General features: G+C 45.7%; 1 protein-coding gene across 1 annotated transcript in view; it reads right to left on the bottom strand.

Moving 5' to 3' along the window:
* LOC136180332 (amyloid beta precursor protein binding family B member 2-like) overlaps nucleotides 1-10,095 on the bottom strand; it is a 37,465-nt gene extending 27,370 nt beyond the window's left edge. Inside the window, 5 exon segments of the mRNA XM_065959287.1 lie at nucleotides 727-784; nucleotides 786-859; nucleotides 1,282-1,526; nucleotides 9,019-9,085; nucleotides 9,087-10,095. Coding sequence (XP_065815359.1) covers nucleotides 727-784; nucleotides 786-859; nucleotides 1,282-1,526; nucleotides 9,019-9,085; nucleotides 9,087-10,073 — 1,431 coding nt within the window. The 5' untranslated portion in view covers nucleotides 10,074-10,095.
* Between the last annotated feature and the right edge of the window lie 2,405 nt (nucleotides 10,096-12,500).

Genomic DNA, 12,500 nt, shown 5'->3' with positions numbered 1-12,500 from the left:
AAAACACAGATTTCTATTAAACTGACGATCAGTGCAAAGAAGAAGAGACTCATCAGTGGACGTCTCCCTCACTCTGAATACTTTAACCTAGAGAATACAGACGCCACTTTACAAACATGTCTGCGAGGGTCAGAGCGCTCGTCCACTAGTTCATCGATCGTACTTTGATATAAATAAATGCAAGAACGGACGGGAAATATAGTTAGGCGCTCGTAAATATAAGCTGCCTGGGTGATCTGCCCGGCAACAGTCATGGATATTAAAGTCTGGTGGGTTCCTGAATTCTCCATAAATCTGTATGAATCACCGTCCTGATGAAAAAAACAAAAGGGACACTCCTCTGTGCTTTTCTATCTGTTATGTCACAGACTCACACTCCAGTGTCCTGCAGATAGATGTGCCAGATTCTCAATTTGGCACATCTATCCGTCTCCATCAGTCCATTCTCACCGGATCGATGTTTTATCTACACCGCGCTCCTCTCCATCGAGCCACTCTCCCCTCTCTCTGTTTTGCCTCCATCATTCTGCTTGATGGGCCGATTGATTGACTGACAGACTCCGGCCTCCTCACATTATTCTGGAGCGATCCTTCCATAACCTCAGTGGGGACAAATACACTTCCTTTCCTGAGATGCACACACTGAATGTTTTAACCTAAACGTGCAGAATATCGCAAAGAGGAGGATTGAAAACATGAGAAAAACTTTATTTCTGGTTTACTTACAAAGTAGCAGCTGTTGACAAACCCGCATGTGGTGAGGGTGGGCTCGTGAGAGGAAGAGCGGCTCCACCGAGCTGTCAGAGGTCGTGCTGCCTGAACGAGTCGACGCCCTGAAGAAGATCTCGGCCTGGCACGACTTCATGCGCGCACACACACACACACACACACACACACACACACACCAATAAAAAGGGGATTAATGAATTGGCTACATTCTCTCTCTGCAAAGTGAATCACAAAATAATATTTACAGTCAGTCCATCGTAAAAATAAAAGAGGGAAGCGTACTCTCAAGAGGAGGAACGCTGAACTCACTGACATCGGGATGTTTCCAACATTAAACCAGCGGCCTGCTCGTTTTATCATATCTTTCTAAACGTGGAGAGGACTCATCCATCAGTGCTGAGTCGACGAATAAAAAAACTGAACTTCCATGAAGGCTTGAGAAGTCGAGTATATCAAAAGTGCGTCTTATACATCAGATGTAACGGTGTCTTCGCAGTAAAGGTAAAAAAAAACGTAAAAAGCAGCATCATGAGACCTTGACGTGTGTCTCACCTCATGGTCGGGCGTGGGGGAGGGGCTGAGGGAGCTCAGGGAGTGTTTACGGGGCGTGGAGGCCGTGTGGTCTTCCAGGGTCTGGATCTCCGTCTGTCCAGCGGGCGCCGGGCGGGTGGCGGGCCTCTCCCACTGGGTGGCGCCTGTAGGGATATGCCAGTAGTAGATACCGGCCATGTCTGTGATCTTCTTCCATCCTGGAGGCAGGTCGGGGTCCGTCTGGAACGACTGCTCGCTCCAAATATCTGACAGAAAGAAGAAACGCAAATCTGTAACAGGAAAGAGCAAATTCCTTAAAGTGACAGACACCGTCTAACGTAGAGTTAGAAGTGTAGAACTTGAATCAATGATTTTCTTTTATATGACTGAGTTCTCGGTCAAATGAAAGTTTACTCAACAGCTGAGTGGGATTAACCCGCATCTGCTGCAGCTGTCACAGAACAGCCGCGTGTTTCCACAGACGACCACTGAGCTCCACTTGTTGTTGCACTCCCACACACACACACACACACACTCCCACACACACACACACACACAAGCTTTAACATTTCACACCGACACTAAAGAAGTGCTTAATGCACACGATAAAAAAAACGCACCGATGACATCATTCATCTCAGTTTGAGAACAGTTCATCAGATGAGTCCACCCAAAAAAGAATTTAAATATTTATCGTTTCTGATTTCAACACAAATGATGACTCATGCTGTTTTTTTTTTTTCTTCCACCCCTCCTCCTAATCCTATCAGCTCCCTCTCCGTGCTCTCGTGCTCTTTTGTTTCCATGGCGTGTATGAGCCATGATGCATTCTTTCATTCACTGTTTCATCCATCAGAAGGAGATGAATACTAATAATCAGATTCCACTAATCACACACATCGTCCATGACTCAGCTCCTTTGTTTTGTCCTCGCTTCACTCACTTAGGTAAATAAAAATGTTAACGCACTCGTCAATGTCACTTCTCCCTCACCCACAAATTAAAATTAAAAAAGGGGCGGGGCTTCTGATGTCATCTTTGTCAACAGCTTTGGAGATGGAGACTCGAGATAAACTGCATAGCAGGAACCTGTATTTTTAAGATGTATTTTTAGGCTTTTTGCCTTTATTTGATGGGACAGGGGACAGCTCAAATCAGGAGAGAGAGGGAGGCATAACATCGGGGAAAAGAACAGTAAGTCGGATTTGAACCCGAGCTGCCTGCTTGGAGGACTACAACCACTGTACATGAGGCGCGGCTAACCACTAGGCATCAGCACCAAAGAAAAAAACACTTTAATTTAAGACAACTAACAAGAAAACCAAAAAGCTGGAGCTAAGACTTCTTGTGATGTACATAATGCTAAAATATAAATATCATATATGTTTGTTACAGTTTGCTGAAGTCTTTGAGTCTGAGACTGAAATCGAATCGAACCAAATGACACCTTATCATTCTGTATTTCAATAAATCGTGAATGAATCAGATCGTAGCCTGAATCAAAATGTTGAACTGGATTGTCTCATAAAGGAGAGATTCAAACTCTTCCGGTTTGAAGAGATAAATGTCGGAACAACATCAGCTGCCTTCATATCCCACAATCACAAAATACTTTAAAGAGGACATATTCTCCCCCCTTCTCCACCTTTTCAAACAGTCCCCTGTGGTCTAAATGAAACATCTGTGCTATGCTTTGGTCAAAATATAACATGAATCAAGCACCAGAGGAGGTTTGTAACCCTGTATAAACCAGCTCTCTCAGAACGCTCCGTTTTGGTGTGTGTGTCTCTTTAAATGTAATGACCCCCCCTCCCCCCTGAGTTTTCCCCGTAGACATCACTCCTCTGTAGCCAGAATAAAGATGGCAGACCTGCGCTAAAGTTTTGTTCTAGTCTGGGGGTGGAGTCCATGTGTGGAGATACAGGGGATACCACTGTGACATCACAAGGAGAGCACATTTGAAACAGAGCATTTTTCTCTGTGTTGTAAGACTTATGCAGACCACAAACAAAGGACTGGATGGGTTTATTTCACATGTTGTGGGTCAGTAGACACTCAGGTTACCCAAATAAATGTTCAAAAACACTGTTAAAGTGGATTTTTCATAATATGTCCCCTTTAAGAAACTGCTCTTCACACACACACTACTGACAGCATCTGTGTGAGTGAGAAGTCGTTGTGGTTTCAGAGGTAGGTACAGACGCTCCGACCTCGCATTAGGAGGTGGAGCAACTCGTAAAGGTGATATAAACACAGAGGAACAGGTCAACTGATGCTGTGTATCTGTGTGTAGACGTGTAAGTCAGTGTGTGTGTGTGTGTGTGTGTGTGTGTGTGTGTGTGTGTGTGTGTGTGTGTGTGCAGTGCACGCTATGACACAAAGACTTCTCAAACTGCTGACCAAGCTGATGAAAAACAGCCCACAGGCCTGTCGCCACGACAGCAGGCCGTATGTCATCACGACGACTGAGAGCGCTCCAGATGGAACTCAGACACACACAAAGATGAGTTATAACGCCTTTTGGTTTATTTAACAAAAGCAACATGCACTCCGATGTTCTCGACAAAGCAGACGTCCCTTTGGGGTTAAGACTGTGCTTCAGAGCAATGAGCTGTGAAGCAGTGCCTTCTGGGAGTTGCAGTCTTTTATGAGAAGAAAAAAAAAAATAGGTCAGAGCCAATAAAACATCGCAAATCTCTGATAACTGAGAGAGAGAAGATGGAAACTCAGACGATGACAGGAACAGACTCCTGGAGAGACAGAGAGAGAGAGAGAGAGAGAGAGAGAGAGAGAGAGAGAGAGAGAGAGAGAGAGAGAGAGAGAGAGAGAGAGAGAGAGAGAGAGAAATGGAGCTCTGGCTTTATTGATGCATGATGCCAGTGTTTTCTCTTTGAAGCAAAGTGTGTAATTGAAAAGAAAAACCGTATGCATGCTAGCCCTGAGTCCAGCAACTTTCACGCCCCCTGGAGGTGAAAGCCACCACTGTGGAGATACGTAGCAGTTAGCCTCTGTTAGCATGCAGCTCCATGCCAGAGCCAGAGTTGAGCAGAGGGGGAGGGGGAGAGCGAAAACACACACACACACACACGCACACGCACTCTGTAGCAAAGGACAACTCATAATGCATTTTCACAACAAGGACCAGGCATAGCAAACGCACACAGAGAGACAGCATGCACAGATTTAAGAATCCTTGCAGTCGATATTTATAGAACGATAACAGAGATGAAAACTTCCTCCCTGTGTGACACAAGCATGCACACACTGAGTCACACACAGGGAGACAAACTCTTAACTCCACAATGTCGTCTCTGTCCGACTCCGACTGATGCACCTACCCTCATAATTGACAATCACAATGGCCAGCATGTAGTCTTTCCCCAGCATCATAGTGAGCTAGCTCAGGCTCAGCAACAGCCAGTACAGTAAGCAAAGAGAAACCCCAGACAGAAGGAGAAAGAGAGAGGAGAGAGGAGAGAGGAGAGAGGAGAGAGGGAGGACAGTGCAAGTGAAGGGGTGAGGAGAGGAAAGAAGAGAGAGGAAAGGGGGAGACACATTGAGTCAGCAAAGGCAGGGGAGAGTATGACGTGGAAAGAGAAGAGGGGGAGAAAAGAGTGAAACGAGGGTGAGAGAGTGTGACTGAGAAGAGAGATGGAGAGGTTGTGTGTCCCCTGCAGCTCAGCTATGTTTTTTTTGCCAATGTTTTCTGTTCTCTTCCTCTATCTGGAGCATCAACAACATCGGCTCATATAAGCCTGCCCTCCCCCCTTTTTCCTGTCCTAAGACAAACACACACACAAAATAATTTTTTTGGCACACTCAAAAATGTCCGTGTTTATCTCTTCCACCCTCCTTTTTTTGTTTCACCACCCAGCCTCTCTTGGTTGTCCTGGAAACCAGAAAATTGTTTTTTTCATTCACAGTGTGTAGTGTCCACTGGAGGTGTAAGGAGAGAAGAGGAAGAGGAGGAGAGAGAGAGAGAGATTTTTTTAAGTGATAGAGAAAAAGGCAGCTCGATACTCGGACCTTTAAAAAAAAATTCCCATGCAGCTGAAGTCCGCTCGTCCACATTCAACTCGTGCTTCTCTGCATGTGTTACAATGCATGTTGCTGCGGGAGAATGCGGGGCACCTCTTTAAATAGTTTGTGTGTGTGTGTGTGTGTGTGTGTGTGTGTGTGTTTTGGCTCCTCTGTGTGAAAGCAGTGTCATATTGGTCCTCTAACCCGCAACATCCACATAGGAATCTGACACACACCTGGGAAAACAACATGGTTTTGTCAATGATGAGAGAGAGAGAGAGAGAGAGAGAGAGAGAGAGAGAGAGAGAGAGAGAGAGAGAGAGAGAGAGAGAGAGAGAGAGCGAGAGAGAGAGAAGGGCACACACAGCTGTAGAGATGACTAAGGGATAGATATTTGGAATGTGGAAAATTGATCCAAATATGGACAATTTGGTCAGCGCTGCAGTAGCTCAGTCTTGAAAAGGGACTTGGGCTGGAAACCGGAGGGTTGCCGGTCCAAGTCCTGGTGCGGATGAAGTCTGGAAGTTGGTGCCCTCGAGCAGTTCGGGGGTTCGGTGCCTTGCTCCCAACTGCTCGGGTACACTTTTATGTCCAATCCAAGTGAAACATTCGCCCTAATATAGTGCTTTCACACATGCAGAAAACTCCTGAAAAACTCTATAGAATATTTCCAGGAGGAGCTGCATGTGTGAAAAGCCTAATTCTTCACTCAGACTTCACCCGGCGTTTCTCCCGCCAGACTCCTACTATTTTTTTCCCGCAGCAAGTCGGAGTGAGCTGATGTGAGGACCGCAGTAGGATATTATCAGGAGAATTCAGCTCGAGCCAATGGGAGGGGGGGAGTGACGTTTATATCCTGTGACTGAAGTCAGGGCATAGACTGTCCATGACCACTACGAGCTCTGCGCTGATGTCCCCCCCCCCGTCTGACAGGGATAGTCTCCCGCTGTGAGGAGCAGCCAGGTCAGGAGAATCTACGGAGCAGTCCTACTGACATTATCTAGATATTTTCAGGAGTGCAGATGTGAAAATGGCTGATGTGAAAGTTTACTTTTAGTCCCCCTGGTTGCTAATTGGTCAACACAAAACATGCACACTGATCCCAAACAGGAAAACATTTTTTTTAATTTATAAACAGGACATCAGGATATAAACAGGACATCAGGATAAGAGAAGATATGGAAAGTAAATTCCCCTGGAACAGCTCAGTGTCAGCTCATCAGAGAGAGAGCAGCATTCAGCAGGACTAGCTGCTGCTGATCGTACTGGTGGAGAGATGAACACACAGACGCTCAGAGCCTTCCATTCAAAATGGACGGTGAGTCATCACGGAGATAGAAGAGAAGCATTCTGGGAGGAGGGGGAATCAGCAACAAGGCACAAATACTGCAACTCTCACAGACTGAGGGGATGGTTTACAGCTGAGCTCGTGTCAGAGGTCGGGATGGATGGGTTTCAACGTTCTCACACAAACAGCAGCAGACCTGAACTAAGTAAAAAAACAGATTTTTACATAAACGCTGACAAAAGGAATTCAATGACTTTAGCAGAAGCTTGTGCAGAGGTTAGCAACAAGGGACGGAGACAAAGAAAGAGCCCTGCTACAGAGGTAATAATGACTCAGAGGAATTTGAAACTTTACTGTTGTACACTCATCGTCTGAGTTCTGCCCCCAAGCTGAACTGTACAGACTCTACCAGCTTTACTTATTAAGATAAGTTTCATAAGGAAACATTTTCAGGGTGGGCTGCATGTATGAAAGTAAACAACTGAATTTGCCCCCCTCTAGACTTAACCCCAACTTTATCCTGCCAGCACCCTAGTAAAAAGTAATTCAGTGCAGGCCAGCAGGAGGGGAGGATTATGTTTTTAATCACACCCAAGTGAGCGATCGGTTTGGTCATCATGCACATAGTGTAATGGAAAAATTCTGTTTACTGTCGAGGACACATTTTACTCACAGCTCGCTTGAGAAATGCAACACTAATTTAATACGTAATATTCTTGTTTTGTCTTTACCAAGGATGAAGGTTTCTCACAAATAGATACTCAGACTTGAAGTTTCCTTGACATTGTTGTTGTGCGACGTGTTGAAATGTATTTGATATTTGACTGAGCCTGTAGCTGCAATCGTTAACAGGGGAAAGGTTTTTCTGTGAAGCATGTGTATATAAACACAAGCATATTGTGATTACTTGGAGCTTTCCTTCAGACTGTATTGACACTCTGAAACTTTGTTCCTTCTACTTGCAAGAAGAATTAAACTAAACAAAGACACTGATTGACTCATGATCCTTTCTTTTTGCATTGTTAACAGAAATTTCCAGCACAAAGGTGAAGCTGCTTCTTCTCCGCTCATAGTTGAAACGCTCGCTTGGTACAATAACTTATAGCGTTGATATCAAATCAGTTTTCATTATAGCATATTTGATGTCTTATTAATAACGACCAGAGTGTCTTTTTACATCATTTGATTCGTCCTTGAGAATCACACAGGGAAACTTCATGTGTGAATCACATCTTTGGAAAGTTTCAGGGTCAGACAGCTCTGATATTTCCTTGAAGTTTTCCTTCCGTGCATACAGAGATGCTGATTGAATGGACATGTGTGGTGGTCTCTTCAACTTTTCTGCAGCTGGTTGTTTGGTTGTTTAGGTATAAGACTGTCATGTTTCCTTTGAAGGAGGAGATGAGAATGAGAGAGAACCAGGAGTCGCAGATCTTTTTTTTCCAACTATACAAATATAAGTAGAGGGATTTTTGTCCAGGCTCAATCATACAAATTGACTTGACTGAACATGAAACAAGTTGAACAACTAACGCTCTCATGATGATGATGTCATCTTGAACCAATACACCGACTGTATGGAACAAAGTGGGATAAAGAGCTTTTCTGGCATAGCACACACATATGGTAAGGCTTAGCTGTATACCAAGAGGGTCACCATCCTCCTCTATGTGTCTATATGTGTGTGTGTGTGTGTCTATATGTGTGTGTGTGTCCAAACTGGTTCTGGTTGTTATTCTGAGAAAACACAAAATGAAAACTACCAGAAGAAGGGTGCAGAAGTGATGATTAGACGAAGCTTACGTAGCTCATCTCTCAGCTTTGGAGTGAAAACCAAAGACGTAGAGAACGAGAGATAACGGCAGCTACAGGTTTTGTGTTAACTGTTAAGTCTCAATCTGTTAACAACTCAAGTCTTGTTAACGCTCGCACATAAACACAGCGTGAAACAGGACGCAGCTGATCTGGCTCGCTGAAACCACCCATGAGGTCATAAGGGCACTTCCTGTCCCAGAGGGATTCTGGGAGATTTTGTAAGGGAGGTTGGAGTGTTTGTTATTTTGTTCTCAGCAATGTCTGAACTCTCTGCGTATTCACACACACACACACACACACACACAAGCACACACACACACACACACACACACACACACACACACACACACACACACACACACACACACACACACACACACACACACACACACACACACACACACACACACACACACACACACACACACACACACACAAGCACACACACACTCGGTCAGTCTAAATGGAAACATGTCATCAGCAGAGAGAAAGCTGAAACCACAGAATCCACCAGAATAGCCGTCACACACTCGCTGATGAAAACTCGCTGCTGTCACTCGCTGCTGTCACTCATCAAGCGAGTGACAGCAGCGGTCTGTTTGTGCGTTACGTTGTGTGTTTGTGTGAATGTGTACCTGTCTCCTCGGGGGAGTTGCTCTCCTGCGACAGCGTGGTCCAGCTCAACTCCTCGTCGCTCGGGGTTCAGATTCTGGATGCGGTTCAGAGCGCAGTCGGTCTTGGCTCCGGTCCTCCTGTCCTTCTTGGTCTCCGGGGAGGAGGAGGAGGAGGAGGACGAGGAGGAGGCCACAGAGAGGAGCGGCACGTCCTCCTCCGGTGGGCTGGTCTTCCTGGGCGGGGAGGGGGGCGGCGGCACCGGAGAGTCCTTGCCTGATTTGAGGAGCTTGAGGTTGGAGTGGAGGTCGGAGATGAGCTCCAGACCTGAAGACACTTTGTGCTTCTTCACGGGAGACTCGCTTCTCATCATCATCATCAGTAAAGGCTTCTTCTCGTCCTCGTCCTCGTGTGGCTCCACCGCCGCCTCGTCTCCGTCTTCCTCTATCTTCATCCTCGACATCATTTCCTTCTCCGACAGGATGCTGATGTCGTCGTTCTCCTCCGCGTCTAAGCCTGAATCTGTCGTGTTTCCATTCAGCGTGAGCTCCACGCTCGTGTTCATGTCAGACTCAGATTTGAGCTCGGGTTCTGCGTCACTGTCAGCGTCCGGGCGCAGATCGACCACGTCCAACTTGACGACCTCGCCGTCTCGATCGTTGTTGGTGAGCGTGTGACTGTCGTTCTCCTCCTCCGTGTTGACGTTGGGATCATCCGCCGCGGTTTCTAGATTGCACTCCGGGTCGGCGGGCTCGGGGCCGGTCGTGTTCTTGTTGTGGTCGTGACCGGCTTTGCGAAGCTGGTTGGCCCCGTTCTTGGCGAGTTTGGGGTTGTTGGGGGTCGAGCACGGGGACGACGACGAGGAAGGGGACGAGGAAGCGGGCGCCGCGTCCCCGAGGCCCATGGCGGCCTGGATGCTGGTGAGCGCGTACTTCTTGCGACACTTGGGAGGCGTGTCGGCGCCCTCTTTGTTGACGACGTCGCCGCTGAGCAGCTGGTTGTGGGAGGAGCGGAGGCTGAGGGAGGTGGGGGGCGTGGCGGCGGGGCCGTTGTGATTGGTCACGTCTACTGACATCATCGTGGCAGGAGACAGATCGCCTGGAAGAGGAAGGGAGGAAAAATACATTAAGATGTACGTTCTGAAATATAAAGAAAAGACACTTTGACTGATTTCTGATTCCTGACGGGGTTCATGAAAACTGCTGATCTTACATTTTATTATAACAACACAACAACACAATAATACTATACTAATACTAGTCATACAACAGGAAGAAACACATCAGCATGGAAGCTTATTAAAGGCTTTATATGTGATTTATTGATCCAGCAGGTGTCGCCCTTGAGCACCAGCATGAAACCAAAACAACTCGCGCTGCATTGTTGTGTTAGCATGCTAATGCTAGCGATCTTTATTATGCTGGTATCTTCACACTGCATGTAAATTTACCTGAAATGAGCGTGATCTAGAAACACAGTTAAGCAGTGAGTACAGTATGTTATTCTTCTTTTCTCTAGTCCCTCAATTAAACAACTTTTATACACGAGGGGAGGAGTCAGCCGGCCGTCCTGGCGTTGTAAACAAACTGAAGATAGGACTCTGAAAACTCTGAAAACATCACAGACAGTGGGACTCGGGTGTTACACCCATTGTAGACAGTCATGACTCACAGAGTTATTTTCAGAGGAGATACTTGATTTATATTACATTTAAGTGTGAAAAATCACATATAAAGACTTTAAGAGCTTCAGCAGCGGAGGGAACAAAGCTCTTTCTGAAGCTCTTCCAGGTCAGAGTTCTGTATCTCCAACCTGATGGCAGAAAAAGAACAGAGTGGATAGAGTGGGTGAGAGAGGTCTTATGGTGAGTCAGAGCTTTGTAGTTGAGGTGTGAGAGGTTTGGGTGTAGGCAGGTTGATGATTTCTGAAGAGATATTTGTGATACAGGTGAGTTTATTTTAGTTGGAGACAGTTTTGCATGTTAAAGAAACAGGCTGAGCTGTAGAGGAGGATGCTTTTAAACAGAAGTAAAATGCTGCATGTTCTGGGGGAACCCAAAGGTTCCTCTAGTCGAATGAGGTTCTCACAGCAGCAGAGAACAAAGTAAGTGAACACACAGCTTAAAACGTATAAATCGAGTAAAACATCTTAAAGCTGATTCATATCCATCATGGTTTTATAGAACCAGAGACAGATTTTATAAAGGCTGCACACGGGTGAGAAAATGCTCCTCATCGTCTCCCCACATGAGGAGAATATCAGAACAGATGTTCAGGTTTATAATAATTAAAAAGGTCCCAAAAAGCCTGAGGACAGAAACATGTCCAGGCCTGAAAAAACACACATTGATATTAATATTTAAACCCAATTACACATCTATAATAGTCGATAAACAATGATGCAGCCGGGGGTGTTTTTCTGTTTTTGTTTTTGCACCATCGGGGTGATTTTTAAACCTATCAGGAGCGAGCGTTAGATATTACATTCTTAACATGCACGATCGCAGAATCGCTGTCCACACTGCATCCTTTAAATAAATCAGTTTCTGTCGGCGCTCTGTCAATTCCAGTTTCCCCTTGAACACAGTTTGACACCCAGTGCTTTAGTATTGAAGGTGGACATACGGATGAGTGGTGCTTTGTGTTGAGGAGCTGTCGACTCAAATCACAACACTCAGAGGATCGTCGAGAAACACAAGTCAGAGCTCAACATCTCAATCCCGGATGTGGATATCATTAATGCACTGTTATCTCCACTTTGACAAACACATAACAAACTCTGTTGAGTGAGAAAAAAATCGAGTGTCAGTGTAGAGCCCGCCTCCTTCCTCCTTCCTCCTTCCTCGTCCGTCTATGCGAGCGACAGAGAGGAGAATAGAAACAGGGCGTAAGGGTATAAATGGCGCTGCAATAGGAAACAATAGATTGCTCATGTTGCACTCATACTGTCAGATTTAAGTTCAAATTTAGCCCTAACATTTGAATATCTCAGCTGGTGCAACGTGTTAAATGTTAGCAGCTAGTGCAACCCAGAGCTGTTAGCATCAGTGTTTAGTGTCAACACAGAGAGATCAGAAGAGCTGTTGAGACAGTGAGAAGGTCACACCTGCTTGACACCTTGATTTTTTCACAACTATAAAAAATTAGAGTTGATTTTGAGTTGATGTAAATACTTGTTAGCACACAGAATCTGCTGGTAATAAGGTCGCCAAAGAAAAAGACTTTCACCTCCTGTTTCAGTAATGTTTGATAAAAAGACTTCAGTGCTCAGCTGTTCCAGGAAACCACACACATGGTGGGGAGAGCTAGCTATGGATTGACAGAACCCAGGCTCGTTCTTTTCATTGGATGAAACGTCCGAGCTTATCTCTCACATTCCGATGAGATTTAATCGTGTTGCAGACTTTTAAAAAGAGCGGGGCAGGGATGAGGAACGGCTCAGCGTGAAGAGGTGTGAGTGGGAATGTTTTCAGCCCATGAGCATGTGTGGTGTGTGTGTGCTGTGT

This window comes from Labrus bergylta, chromosome 1 (genome assembly GCF_963930695.1).
Source record: "Labrus bergylta chromosome 1, fLabBer1.1, whole genome shotgun sequence".
Taxonomy (NCBI): domain Eukaryota; kingdom Metazoa; phylum Chordata; class Actinopteri; order Labriformes; family Labridae; genus Labrus; species Labrus bergylta.
This window is presented reverse-complemented; position numbering and strand designations above follow the sequence as displayed.